General features: G+C 36.7%; 1 protein-coding gene and 1 non-coding gene across 2 annotated transcripts; one reads left to right on the top strand and one right to left on the bottom strand.

Moving 5' to 3' along the window:
* Nucleotides 1–1,399: 1,399 nt before the first annotated feature.
* Nucleotides 1,400–5,699, bottom strand: LOC107086812 (transmembrane protein 230-like). Its single transcript, XM_015378015.1, has 3 exons — nucleotides 5,355–5,699; nucleotides 3,214–3,336; nucleotides 1,400–3,120 (listed from the first exon to the last, which is right to left on the bottom strand). The coding sequence occupies exons 1-3, from the start codon at nucleotides 5,448–5,450 to the stop codon at nucleotides 2,980–2,982; spliced, it is 360 nt and encodes a 119-aa protein (XP_015233501.1). The 5' UTR covers nucleotides 5,451–5,699; the 3' UTR covers nucleotides 1,400–2,979.
* On the top strand, nucleotides 4,913–4,985 carry trnaf-gaa. The gene has a single exon. It is a non-coding gene; the product is annotated as a tRNA-Phe (tRNA).
* Nucleotides 5,700–15,625: the final 9,926 nt, after the last annotated feature.

Consider the following 15,625-nt stretch of genomic DNA (forward strand, 5'->3'; position numbering starts at 1 on the left):
ATATATATATATATATATATATATATATATATATATATATATATATATATTGTTTTACACTTGCTGAGACACTTACTGAGAATCTACTAAAAAATAACATAGACCTTGGCAAAAATGCTTTAGAGTATGTTTTTCTTAATGGGCTTTTTGTGGAGGGAACATAAGCAAAATTACTAAATGCTTACTTTTTTCTCTTTTTTTTGTAACTTAAAGTAAAGGTCTACCAGAGCCAAACTATTTGCAAATTCAAATTAACCAGACATTTATTTAGTAGTAAGCATAGTTCTAATGGGGAAAAATATAGTTCTCTGCAACATAAAAAAACGTTTATTTTGAAAGGGTAAACATCTATTTCCGGTAATAAACCCAGTTTCGCCCAATAACTTGCCGAAGGTGGCACTTTAGCGCCTCACACAAAAACGCCTTTGGGTGGGATAGACTGGTGACTGAAACAATAGGAAACTCGCTGCCACTATAGCAGGTGTCAATATATTTCTGCCAGGGTCTACAAGTAAATATTTTACATTTACTGGTGAATTATGATGTATTAGTAGCTTCCTTTGACTAACGTGCTCCTATTTACATTCTTATATATTTATAATACTGCTTCATAACATGCTTAGCATATTATCACTGAGGTTATTTTTGCTATATTTTATTCAAAATGCACATTCTTTAATTTCTAAATTTTGAGGACACAGTTTTGAATGAGCCCTGCGACAGACCGGTGACCTGTCCCGGGTAAACCCGCCTCTCGCCCGTAGCGGACCGGACACCGGCCCCGCCGCGATCCTCACAATGGCTGAGCGGGAGAAAATTGATGGATGGATGTTTTGAACAACGAGTTTTAGCCAGCCAAACAGTTATAATATTCAAATAGACAAATACATCAATAACCATCTAGTCTTACAGGTTACTCCGACGTTTCCTTCTCATTTTTTCATATGCAGAAAAACTGATTAGCTAAATGCCAAAGTCAGGCTAGCATGACGGTTTAAACATTCTGTAATTTAGCATTGTTTCCGTTGACTAAAATAAATGTATTTGTAACCCGTTTTTTATGATCTCACCTTGTTATTGTTGCAGAGCTCCCCTTTAATAAGATACATTTCAGAGGAAGTTATGAAGCTGTATTTAAAGGTTCACTGCAGGCGCGGTATTCATTCAAAGTGACCAATCAGGACCCAGGAATATCACCACTAGGTGGCGGTAATATGCCAGAAACAACCCTGCTGAACTAAAACCAGAGAAGCAAGTATGGATGGAATGCAGAGGGGATTTTGGAAAAATTAAATCCAAAAGAGAGAAATTTGCTTAAAAATTTTAAACGCTGTGAATGTTACAACAGAGATTTGATATTGAAACAAATATTTTTTTATTATTATTTTGAAAGCTCTGATCATTTGTTTTATCAATGCATAATCCTTGAAGCTTTGGACGGATATTCATGACTGGTTACATACAAAGATCAAACTATAACTCTTCTCTCTTATGGAAAACAGTTAAACTTTTCAATATTCTTGAAAAAAAAAAAGATCTGCAATACAAGCTCTAATATTTTTCTTATCCTAATAATTTTTTTCTTTGATATCTTGTGCTGATATTCTCTAGTGCATTAATATTATTCTTCTATGCACCTGCTGCTCTAACAGTTAACTGAAATGCCTGCCATATTGTTGTGTACATAGTGGAAATCCTCAAAAAATAAAATAAAATTCAGGAAAAAGAAAAAAAAAGATTCCAGATATTTTCAAGTATCTACACTTTCTAACTAACCTTAGCGGTCTTATCCACTTTTTATAGGTTATCAAGCAAAAAAGGTGAAAACTTTTATCTTTTACCATTTCTAATACTCCAATTTATAAAACTGAAGGTATATTATAAATAGAACAAAGAAAACAAGTAAAATCATAGCAATTATATACAATTTATTTCTATAATGCTGTTATTTGGTTGTGTTTTTTAATGTCAATTTAAGCTCTCCAAATCTTGTCTTTTGTCTACTTTTGTGTATCTAACCTACTTTAATGTGTCTATTTGGCACACATGTATAAATGCAGCTGATTTAGTAAGTGACATGGTTATCATTAAGAGGTGTTTTGTTAGTGATAAATAAAAAAAAGTCCTTTCTGTTGAAAAAAAAGTTCCTGAGCTGATTTACGGAGAATAATCCGATCCGACTAATACCAGGTATGGTTGGTTTAGTAATTGTTCCGAGGGGTTGCAATTAATAGCAAGGAAGCATCTTTGAATTAACCCTTTGGAAAGCAGCAGGTCGCCTCACATCTGAAGGGATTATTAAAGTTCAACCTTTACAGCAACATTTTTTACATGATTTTGATCTCCTGCGAATGAAAATAGGTTCAGTCTTTCATTGGTTTGTTTCAAAATCATGGATATTTATAAGTGGATAGCAGAGATCAGACAGGGGGATGGCTTGTAATTGCTTTAGTAGCCCTCTGTTTGATAATGCTGACTCAGAGGGACCAGGTGCACCATATGGAGATCAAAGGATCTGAATTAATCACATGAAATCCTCCAAGAAAAAAAACTAGGCAAGCTTTAGCTGATAAACACAAAGGATCATAGTGTAGAAAACAGTTCTCTTGAGCTTATAAATACATAAGCATATTACAGACCAAACTAGCCCAGGATTCTAAAGTGATACATCGCTTCTTTTTGTTTTTAAAAAGGTTGACATTTGTCACTCAAACATCTCAAATAATCAAATTTTTTAGGTGAAATTCATTGCCAATAAAAAGATAGATACGCTGAAAAAAGACCTTGCACAAATACATAAAGGATTATTTTGATAATTTATTAAAATAAAGAATCGCATACTAACTAGAAAAAAAAATCTAAACACGGATTTATTAAAGATGATTCGTCCTTAAGCTTTTTTTTTAACCACTTTAAACTGCAAGCGATACATGAACACATGCAGGTGTAGCCAGGCTGCAGCTGAAGCTTTGTTATGGGTTAGTCATCAAAGTCTGGGATGTCATCATAGGAGTACCCTGGATAGCCCTTTGATGCATAGTAAGCTATCCGTAAATGGTAAATTCCAGGCAAGAAGACAATGATGCCGATGATCAGGACAGGCACTGTTCGGTCAGAGTGCTGAAACATGCAGAAGAAAATATTTACTTAAATTATTGCATGTAAAATCAATACAAACTTACCATGAAAGGTCTATTTATGAATATAACTCACGGTAACTCCAAAATATCCAGCCAAAAGAAGAGAACCAATGACGATTAAGACTGAGCCGATTAGAAAGAGCACTGAGGCGAGGGCGATTGCTTTGTACGGGACCTTGGGTGGGCTCTTTTTGAACTGCAGAGGGAGAGAAATTGGCAATCAAAACCTTTATGTAGCAGAAAGTCAGCTATGTTTAAAACATTGCCCCAAGACAAGCAGGTATTACTGGAAAACATGAACTGGCTTCTAAAGCGACAGCAGCAAAAAATCTATAAGAGGTCTATCGGTCATGTTACATGAGGATTATGAAGATACATGTTCAGTGAAGGTTTTGATTTAAGTAGTTGGATTAGTCTCACAAAGTTTAAAATGTAGGACTATCTTGAGTCTACATATTTATTTTTACTGCCTTATTTCAAATTGTCAGGGTTCTGCCCTTTGTTTGGGTTTCTTTTTAGTTTCACTATAATCTTGTGTCTTTGTGGTTGTTTTTAATAGCAGTGTTGTGTTTTTGTGTTACTCTCTGTTTAGTTTTTTCCCCTTGGCTCCTTTCTATGTGCTTCTGTCCACACCTGCTCCAAATTAACAGATTACTCCTAGTTCTGTGTTCCATATATTAACCTCCTCTGCAGTTCATCAGTACTGGATTCCTTTCATTGCTTTGTTTCCCTGTGTTGTCTCTCTCTGGAATCTCCTGTTTTTTTGGTTTCCTGTATTTTTAGTTCGTTGAATTTGCCTCTTTCACCTTTGGAACCCTCATCAGCAAAACTCGTCTCTGCACTGCGGTCCTCAACCAACTTCCACAAAACCTGACACAAATGGTCTCAGATGAATCTCTTCTTTCTAAGTTTTACACACAACACCATATTCAAAGAAGTTAATTTTAAGATTTGTAGGTTGTAACATGGGCTGTTCTATACGGGGGGCCATGTAGAACTGGCCCTGGCCCCTGTTGCAGCCTCTACACAGTAAACACAAACTGTAAGCTAAGTATATTTTTCTGGAAATAGGTGTATATTACATCTATTTAAGCACGTAGATCAGAACATTTGAGATAATTTGTATGTACAAAAAAAAAAGAATATTATTTCAAGTGCATAGCATCTAACTACTTTTGTTTAAAGGGCTGAAACCCTTCTTCTTTTGGTCAATCATCAAATTAACCTCCTCAAATTAAGGGCGAAATACAAATGGAGTTTAAGAAACTTTAACTTTTTTTTCCGGATACATTTTTACAGTGTAATACTGAATAAGTCTTTTATGACAATATGTGCCGATAATGAAACCGTATCTATTTATCCCTTAGACAAGCTTGATACTTTGTCTTTCCAACTTACTTGATCAATTATTTCAAAATGAAAGAAACTAAAGGTTACTGTGTTTTACTTCATAACTTATAATATCCTCTCTTGCTTCGTTTTTTTTAATCGCTTCGTTATTCTTTTGTCTGTATAGGCTAATCTCTAACATTTATCTTTTAAGTTATCTAACTTATAGCTGAAGGATTGGGGATCAAATATCTCCTTTGCAACCAAAAATTGGCCACAAAAATATATATAAAAAAAATATTTAAAAAAATTAAGGTAAACGAATGAATAATAATGGAAGAGATATGCAACCTTAGTAAATTCAAAAGACAATAAAGAAAGTTTCTTGTATTTCATGAAGCTCTTGACATCATTATTGAATTTAGACATTTCTGATGGCACCCGCCGAAATAGCTCAGTTGGGAGAGCGTTAGACTGAAGATCTAAAGGTCCCTGGATCGATCCCGGGTTTCGGCAGGAAATTGGGAACTTATCTTTTTAACAATGTCCTGTCTTCAGACCGGATATTTTTGTTGCAACCTTCAAGGGAGTGTTGGCCTAACAATTAGAGCAGTGCAATTTTGCTCTGTGAGAAGGTTGCAAGTACCAGGTTCGATCCAAACAGCCTCCAGTCTGGGTCCCTGAGGAAGACCCTTAACCCCACACTGCGCCCCAAGCGCTGCACAGTAGCAGCCCACTGCTTCCCAAGGGAATGGGGTAAATGCAGCGGTACATATCTCTATTGTGAGATCAATAAAGTTCAATTTATGTATTTATTATTTATATGATAAGCATTGTTATTTCTCCCAAAAACACGAGATGAGCCCTCGCCTCGCCACGTCTTACCTGTAGATCAATATAGCCATCATCATCTGTGGCTAACCTGGAGTATCTAATTTTGCTGTTAGGAGTATCATGGGATACAATATTCCGAGCTGGCATTTTCTTCAGCTTCCCTGGAGCTTGCTACACTTTACTGACGACGTTTTTCAGGCAGAACGACTTACAAAAAAATAAAAGAAGCGGCAACCATATTTTTTCTTCAGAAGCTATAACAGTTAAAGCAAACGTTGTATAAAAAATATAACCTTAAGTTAAAATAAAGCGACTGCGACTTTCTAGAACAAGTTTAGCGGTAATATCGCGGAGGTGTTGTTTATAACCAGGATTCTTCCGCGTCGATTTGCAGAGATGCTGCTGTACGCATGCGCAGCTCTTCGTCTTCTTCTTTGTTAGATTAGCGGATTGCAAACAACTTATAGGTGCATACCGCCACCTACTGTACATCAGTGTGTAGCTCTGTAGTTCCACCTACTATATTCTATTTTTTATTTTTGTTATGTAAAAATAAAAACAATGCTTTATTATTAACCAAAATTTCCTCGATATCTCCATCTGTCTCTAAAATTCCTTTAACACTCCATTCTCTCCCTTTTTTCATAATTACTTTCCTCATCCTCTCTCTTTTAGTTGCATATTTAATGCAATCCATCAAAACATGACCCACATTTTCTTTTTTTTCACAACCCTCACATATATCATTATTTCTCTTCCCTAGTACAAACAGAAACTCATTCAAGTAGGTATGTCCAGTTCTTAATCTAGAATCAATTATCTATGCGCAGCTCTCAACGTCATCAACAGGAAATGCATTTTTTTGTATCAGCATCAATTTATTTTTAGTAGATAAACTATAGGAGAGGTTTATTTAAGGCAGTATATTTTACATCTTAAAATGTTCAATAAATTATATATTTGTCACCCATTTTAAAGGGTGAAACAAAAATATTAAACAGGTCAGTTACAAATAAAGTGGATTTTTCTAAAACCTCATTATTTTTAAATTCTGATTATCAAAGAGTATGGTTATTTAAAATTGAACTCTTTCTTAGGAATTCTTTATTTCTGATCTTACAAGGGTGATTAACCTGGATACAAAAGGTTTGGAATATTTAACTCTATGTGTAATGAATGCAATTGCTTCACTTTTTAAAATCAGTGACAAAGAAGTAACTTGCACGTGCCACTTTTACCCACAAGAGGGCGCAGTGGGGTGTTATTGAAGCCCGTAGGTCAAAGCAGAGTGATACAGAGCTGTCGGGATTAATTTTCTGATGTGTATGTCCAGCTCTGTTTCACAGGACAGCGTTGTAATAACTGAGTGTTCCCAGATCATAGAGTTTCTGCACATTTTGCAGATTTTGATGCATTCTTATGAAACAGGAGCTGAAACCTATAGGCTACTTTGCTTTTTTTTTGTTTACTAATTTTACTGGGCTTCAGTTCATTTATTGTAAATAATAATAAAAATTATGGAATCATTCCGTTCTTTAGATAATCAGTAAATTAGATTTTTTTGAACTTCATTTTATCAAACATTTTGACATCATTTTAGATGCATTTTTTTACTTATTACATAACTTCATTTTTGCAGCGCTAAGCAGATGAAAGGATCATATGTCTTTTCAAAAAGGACACATCTGTCCCTTGGATTTGTCCTATTCATCAAATTATGCAATAAATCGCTTTTGGCATTTGGAACAGTTAACTGCAAATTTGTGTAAAAAAAACAAAAAACCAAGACGAAATATAAAAAATACAACATTTCTCTGTGCCTTTTAAGGGCTGCTGTTTAGGTATTTCAGTCCACAGAGGAACATAATATCATCGAATTAGTCATGCAGGGCAAAAAGCCACCTCAGGAATGATCAAAGATGGAATAAGTACAACCACTAAATATTGGAGCTCTGGACATTTGCCCTGAAATGAATAATTAAACATGGATGCTTATATGGATAAATGCTTTGGGCAGAATGAGTCAATAGTGATTGTGTAAATGCTGACCTTGACTATGAGTTCCATTGTTATAGTTTAGATTTCTATTGTTGATCCCAGGAGGAGGATAAGCCCTAAAACAATTCATCTGTCCTTTTCGTTCCTGCTGAATCGTTGCTCATCCCAAAGCCCTCTACCCTCACTAACATTGCTTAGTTTTTAAGCAGATTTGCAGATGTAACCATGTCTGTTTTTTCTTTAAAGTGAAAAGCTAAATGATGCATTTTATAGGAAGTTTAACTGTACGTCTTTATATCTTAAAACCACAGCATGGTTTTCGAGAAATGTTATTCAATAGATCAACACAGTGTGAGAGTGAGGGAAAAATTTAAGTTCTTTTAAAAAATAACTTTCCATGTTAAATAAAAATATGTTTTAAAAACAATCCGAATAAAATCTTTAAAGGTGTATATATGTAAACATTAGCTGAATTATTAGTCCATTCTTATTTAAACATTTACTCAAATTTTAGTTAAGTTGGATGGAGTGCCTGTGTGTTAAAAAATTCTACTCTTTCTGCTATTTCTCATTTATATTTAGATCTGTGCTTTAACTGAGCCATTCAAACGTCATATAGTCTATTATCTAACCTTTCCCTGTGGAATGGTGAATCTCCAATTCAACCTAAACTCTTTTGCAGCTTTTGTAAGGTTTGATGTCATTACATTTCTTGTCTGTATCTCCATCCTTTGTCCTCATCAACCCTGACAAGGTTCTCTGCCTCTGTTGAAGAAATTATCTCCAGAGCACTATGCTTCAACCGCATTGTTTCATCAGGGGATGTTGTCTTCAGAATGATAGTTTTCATCTACACATATTATTTTGCAATTATTGGCTCTTTTTTGTTTGAATGAAGAACTGAATGGTGCTCCCTTCTCTCTCTCTTTACCCTTGAGCTGTCTGTTGTTTTTCTTAGACTTCGTCAAACCGTTTGTCTTCTATTGTTCTCCAACAAACCTCTGAGGCCTCCAAAGAACACCTGCATCTATACTGAGATTAAATTACACACAGATGGACAGTGTCTACTCAATAGGTCACCTCTAAAGGGCAGTTGGTTGCACAGGATTTTATTTAGTGGTGCTTTCATAAAAGGGCTGCTCACCACACTGTTATTTTTAAAAATTGTCAGGCTCAGAAAAAGATGACCCAGTATTCGAGACAGAGAGACAGTAAGGATTAACAAAATATTTTTATTTAAGACGTAGCGGTAGAAAACAGTGGCGGCATCTGTCACGAAATGGTCGGACAGAGAGTGTAGTTTTAAATACTTGACTGAAGGAGGTTAACACGTTACAGATTATGTGTTACTAAACTGAATCTTGGCCCTAACTAGCTAACTAACTAACTAACTAACTAACTAACTAACTAAGTAACTAACTAACAAGCAGAGCGTGTGACGTATAATAATAGTATTGACCTGAAACCTTCAAAATAAAAGCTATGTCTCATTACAGTATCTAAGGCCGTAACCTCTACAGGAGGAGAACACAGGTTTGTGACCACGCCTGTCTGGCGGAGGATGATGAGTTTGTGAGTCACTAACCTTTTCCTAAAATTCAGTCTGTGCCCAGAGGGCAAGGTTGGTTCCAGCTGTTCGGCTGCCCTGGAGGTCGGAGAACAGGCAGGAGATCAGAACCGAGCAGACGAAGGAAGGCAGGATAAACCAGGGGGTGAAGCCAAAGCCAGTGTCAAGGATGTGCTAAGTAGTCAAAGCCAGAAGATCAGCGATCCAAAGCGGAACCGAAGGAAAATCCAGGACGGTGTCTCAAATCAGTTCCAGGTTCGGTACACAGGCAGAAATCCAGTAGGAGTCAGGCAAACAGATCAGAACGGGGAGAGGTAGGCTCAGAGGTCCAGAGGCAGAACGGGTCAGGATCAGGCAATCAGAAACAACGCTAGAGAACTCTCACAAAAGGCTTGCATAATCTGGCACAGATGACTGGAAGTAGTTAGGTTAAATAGAGACTGAAGCAGGTGGATCAGATGAATGGTAATTAGAACTGGCCAGAGCAAGGCAGGTGAATGAGATGAGTAATCAGGCCAGTCATCAGCACCAAAAGATCACGACAGAAATAAATAAATAAAAGCTATTTGACAAAAATAATGTTGTTCTATCACAACAAATCCTGTAAAAATAATGCAATTTGTGTTTGTGACATAACAATGTGTTTAAGTGTTGCACTAAACTAATACGGAGATATATACAATGTATCAATGTCTCTTTGGGTAATTGATAGTGCAGACATGTTGCATTTGCAGGTTGTTTTCTCTGTTGACAACAGAGGTAAGCTGTGACCTTTGCTTTACCAATCTTGCCCATCTAATGCTCACTGACTCTCCCAAGTGAACATCCAATCTGTGTCACTGGTGCATTTGCCTTTGTATGCTAAATAACCCTCCTCTTATCTGTTCTAGATCCTCGCTGTGATGTTCAATACCTACACTCAAGGTTAATGAATGAACCCCACCCCCACACCCAAACACCCCCACTCAGTCCAAATTTAGAAACGTGGCATTTAGTTTTGTGTGCTCCAAAGCCTTGTAACAATCTGCCAGACTGGATAAATTTGCAATTATTTTACAGTCATGAATTCAAAATGAATGGAGGCAGAGTCTGAATGATGGATTGATCTGTTAGTAGGTAACGCTGCCACCGCCGCTGCTTGGTTTTAGACATTACTTCATTTTTGGTCTGGATTGCTTTCCTGACGTTTGCTGCTGCAGTGCATGTGGGCTTCACAGGTTCAGTCTAAAATACATTCTTGGCTTTAGCCCTCTCACATACCAAATGACAACACTGTCAATGGGACATCTGGAACGGCTATTAATTAATCAGATGATAGGCACCAGTCAGAGGGGGGCCAGAGTGTGTTGTTATGTTGGATAATCCCCGCCATGAGACTGTGATGCCTGCACAGAACAGCTGAGTGCTCTGAGCCCTCGAGCTGAATGTGTGTACATGCATAGTTGTTCATCCGCGTGTTTGGAAGACAGCAGCATTTGCCCCCTTACAACCGTTGAGCATGATGCTAAAGACTGAGAGCAGCATGAAGGCCATAATTAGAGAGCTGTTCATTCTGGAGTTAATTATGTCAGTCACCATTAAAGCATCTGCAGATTGACCCAGGCCTGCAGTCTACTAAAAGCCCAAAAGCAAACGTAATTATAACATGTGAACAATCAGGCATTCAGCTCGGAGCGTAGCCTGTTTAGATGCAGATCCAACAGGTTGTAGAAGTGATCTAATATGCACAGGTGCAGCTGAGCAACAGGATTTTAGCTTTTTTAAAACATGCTGCTTCATGTCAATCCTCCGTGTTGTGATTTTTCCCTCTAATGCTCTCAGAGGGAAAGAGATTACCTTCAAGATCTTTATCCTCCACAGAAAATGGGGCAACATTTTGGGCTGAGATTTAGTGACAGTACGGTGGCACCAACACAATGTTTGGGAGTCACATTCAATTTGGGTTTTCTGTTTCTAACAACAAATAGAATTGTAATTAGTTGCCTTTTTTGCACATTTCCAAACCTGAAGTTAACAGAGTTTAACACACTTATTACTAGTATGAAAGCAGATTTTAGGATTTTAATAACTGAATATTAACCTTTCCTTTTTTTCAATATATAATAATAAATGATTATTTTACATATAACTTTGTTAGATTCTAAAAATAACATATTGGGGCAAAAGTCTGGATTTACATTAAATTTCCTCAAATCAAAACATAATAAAGATCAGATATAAATGTTCAAATGTTTCCTGGACAGGTTTAAATGCTTCTTAGTATGTTTCACCTCATGTCATCAACAGGCAGGATTGTTGCTGTAAGTCATTGTACATACTTTTTAAAAGCTTGTCCGTTTTTTAAACCAGTCTAGAACTTCAGTGGTTGTCTGCTTTATCCTATAATTATTTACATTTTGGCCAATTATCTTGGCAACTAACTTTGTCCACATTCCAGAAATCAAGCTGTTGATTTTATGGGAAGTTGAAGAACTAGGAACTAAGAACTTCTTGAGAACTGCTCTAATGCAGTGACAGACTCTAAGAATGATGCTGCCACCACCATGCTTGACTGTCTATAAAGTGTTCACAGGTTTGAAAGCATTGTTTTAGTTTCTACAGTCCTTCTCGTCTCTATAGAGGCAAAACAGCTCAACCTTTGTGTCATATGAATATAAAAAACTCTCCAGGAGGCTTTTAGTTGCCTTTGTAAGCAGCTGCAAAATTCCCCCACGCTGGAAATGTTGATTTGTGCGACAAGAACCTTATGCACTCCCTCAGGTCTTGATATGTTATATTTCTAAGACTTTGTATGTCGCTCAGCTCTCTCTTCACCACAACAGACTGGTGCAACATCCGCATTATAGCAGCAGCAGCACCTCTGATCCGTCTTTCAAGCTTCTGCTCCATTCTCCCATAATTTGTGAAAAGTACTCCAAGAAACTGGAACTTCTTCACTTGAGGAAGGAACTCTACTCCAACCTAAATAAGACAAGTCACCTGTTTCCAGTCAAGAACCATGGCTGTGGACTTGGAGGACCTGATTGTCATCCCAGTCACTTCACACTCGACAAAGAACCGTCCCAGTGCATGCTGTAGGCCTCGGCAGCAGGGACCCTGCAGAAAGCTGGGACAAAATCCACTGGCCCCCAAACCAGACCCCCTCTGGCCCTTAGCTGCACCTAAAAATCCTGTGTATAAAGATTACAATCTTTTTCTTTATTTTCTTCTTTTTATCTTACATAATTATTCATTTTCATTAGATTTATAAGACCATGTTAACTTTATGCCACTGTTATATAACCTATTTTTCTTTTTTTCTCATGTGCAACATTTGAAACGCTTCTGAAATATATTATATGAATAAACTGGCAGTTCAAATCATTTTAGGGGAATTTCTTCTAGTGTCTTGTGGACTGATTTCAGGGTGGACCTGCTTTGATGCCAGATGTTGCCAGTTGTTTTGAATGTCCTCCACTATAAACAGTTTTTAATCTAGAGATATGGCAGATTTCAAATTCTTTTAAATTCAGTCACACAGGCTCCATACAGTCTTCTGGTTTCAAACCACTATTCTATTCTCACCATAGTGTCTGCTTTCATTTCCAGTCAAGAAAATGGCAAACTGCATATCTCAGGTCAAAGGTCCTCCTTTGACCTTTGAAAATATAAAAATATATTTTCAGTAAGAAAATATATTTTTAAGTATATTACATGAAATTTGTAATATTATTGATTATTGAACTTGATAAGACTATATATATATATATATGTATTGAACCAGCACGGATTTAATGATAATTTAATCTAAGCTTGTGCGCCTACTTGATTTAATTTAATTGACGTTGGTTGCCACCATCCCGGAAAAAAAGAAGAAAAAAAAAACGTTCTAATGCAGCATTAAAAACATGGCTGCATAATAGCATAATAAAAAGCTAAGCCATTTACATTCAATCTCACTTTCCACTTTATTAATGCACTTTCTTAGAGAGATAAGATAAATGTGAAGCTCTTCTTCCCAGATTTAATCACCTAGCTAATGAGAACATCATATTAACCACTGATGTAGCAAAATCCCTTTTAATGACTAGCCCTTTGCCTTAGAGAGAGGAAACAGGGTCTGAGATGGCTCTATGTGAATGTATAACCATATCGGAGTCCTGGAGATGATCGAGAAAAATTTATTAGGAAAAAGTTTGTCAGTTTTGATTTAATCAGAGAATGAAGGCACTTGGCTCCAAATCCAGCAAGCTGGTGCCAGACAGTGATGTGTTGACGCTCATACCAGGTAGCTGCTGCACGGCACAGTCATGACTCTTCCAATCCACTATGTTAACTCTGATGCTTTCAGTCGTTTCAGGTGCAAGGATGGAGTCGATCTGTGTGTAGGAGGACGGCTGACTGCTGAAACCCACCCTGCAGAGCCTCATCTGAGTGATGACGGAAATATCAGATTTTTACCATAATGAAAAACTCTGTTTTTTTAGCCTTAAGCTCATGAATTAAACAAAAGCAGGCACAGTATAGCTGGGATACTGAAAGGAAAGGATGACAACATGACGCAGGAAGCAAGAGCTTCAATGACAAATGCATCTGAATGAAAGGAGGGGATTTTTGCATCAACTGCAGGAGGATGTTAGCTGTCTTTATTTACCTGCTGAAATCTGAACTCTTATCAGAATTTTATCCGAGTCGGGACTGCTGAAAAGCAACTCTCTTGATATGCAATTAGACTGAATGTCACTGTAAATGCCAACATTACTGTGAATGCTTGGCTCAGGGTTGTCACCCCTGTGATGGTTAATGTGTATTCCTGTGCAGAGATATTGATCTCAGTATGTTTCATACCCTGCAGTTCCCCTCAGTGAATGGGCGAGTCAGACTGCTTTAATTACTTTTGCAACACACAGACCAGAAACTAACACGCTCAGCAAGCAGATGAGAACCATTGGTTGTTTCAATCCATGACATAATTGCTCAACTTTTGTTGTGTTAATAGTGATTTTTTTCCCCCTGATCTCTCCTCCAGCGCCACGTATGCATGGACAAAGATAGAGGTAATCTCCTCAAAGGTAATGACAGTTCTAACCCAAATTGCTGTGAAAATTGTTTGTCAATTCTGAAAGCGGCTCCATTTCTCATATTTGATTTGATGAAATAATCAATTTATTGTGCATACATAACAGGGACGTCCAATTATATCCTCCTGTGCCTTCTGCTGGGTTTGTGCCTTCAGAGAGTAGGAAGCTGTGCTCGTGATTTTTGCTTTTAACATGAAGAAGTCGATTTTTTTTTTCCACAGAACCTCCGGTGGGCAAAAAAAAGGCAAGCATTGTAAGATGAAAGTCTGGTCATTGATTGAGTGCTGAAGCAGCTCTTTAAGTGGTCAGTTTACTTCACAGACAGACTGAACATCTGTCTAAGCAGGCTGCTGCTCTGGGTGAACTCTACATTTTCATGAAAAACGATAAATGCTGTCTGGCTGAACTGCGGTATTGACCAGAGTGTAGAAGAAAAGTGACTACCTCCTCTAAAAAATCTTTGTACATTTTTTATTCACAGTGATTTGTTTCCCTTCCTTTTTAATGGGATGAAACATGGAGCATGCTTGAAAAAAATTGTGGATAATTAAGAACTAACTGAAATTTTCACATGTTAATTGCACTGACTTATGTATCTAATGTATACAGATGTCAGGTAGGTTGTAGAAGTAAAGAAGATGAATGCCTTCATAATTCTTTTATGGTATTTTTTTTTTTTTTTTTGCTGAATGGGAATAGATATTATATTCATAGGTGTTAATTCAATTATTACCTCACTTTACCATAATTTGCAATGTTTATTAGATGGATTTAAGAAAAAGGGATAAAATGGTAATTAATCTAGATATGACTGAAATATGGAGTCTGGAAATAAGTAATAAAAGCAAATAATTGCTGAATGGGAAAGTAATGTGAAAAGTCTTTGATTATTCTTTCATAGATAAAAATAAGAACAATGTGTCATTGATTTATATTCAGTGTAGAGCAACTATATATATAACCTCCTCTTTTTGAGACTAGAGCAGCAAATCAGTGTCTATCCCAGTTTATGAAGCATGTGTGTGAACATTAATTTTTATTTTATGATACATACATATAATAATAATCGGCCTGCATTTGACTGGAAGATTTTAAAAGTGAAAGAAGCTTTGACTGAGGCTGTTAACTGTAGCTCTGTCTGTTTGTTGTTTTATTGCTGGAAAATGAGCCTCCTCCCTCTGGTCACGACTCTGTTGCAGGATGTAACAGGTCTTCTGTAGGATCATTCTGTATTTCGCTTTATTCCCTTTCCAATCAACTTTAACCCAGCTTCCATGGTTCCTACTGATAAAAAGCATCAACGCAACCATAATGATACCACCCCCATATATCAACACAGGGATGTTGCATTTAGCGTGAAGTGCAGTTACATGTCTGTTTTCTCCAACATTGCCAAGCTCCAAATTTCAAATGGCTTTCTTTTTTTTTTCTTTTTAGTATTTTTTTTAAATCTAGGTCTCCTTTCATTCTCAAATATGCACACTGTTGATTTGGTCAAATAAAATTTGATGATCATGACAGCTATAATATCCAAGGGACATGAGGATTTCTGAAAAGGTTTGGGGTTAACACAATAAGATAATTTTTTAGTAAGTTTTGTAAAAACAAACCTCAGCAAACAAATCAGCAAGAAATCAATTGGCAGAAAAGTTTATTTTGACAAGTAGTTGCTCCAAATGGGTTTAAAAGTCAGAGAC

This window comes from Cyprinodon variegatus, unplaced genomic scaffold (genome assembly GCF_000732505.1).
Source record: "Cyprinodon variegatus isolate N-32 unplaced genomic scaffold, C_variegatus-1.0 Scaffold163, whole genome shotgun sequence".
NCBI lineage: Eukaryota > Metazoa > Chordata > Actinopteri > Cyprinodontiformes > Cyprinodontidae > Cyprinodon > Cyprinodon variegatus.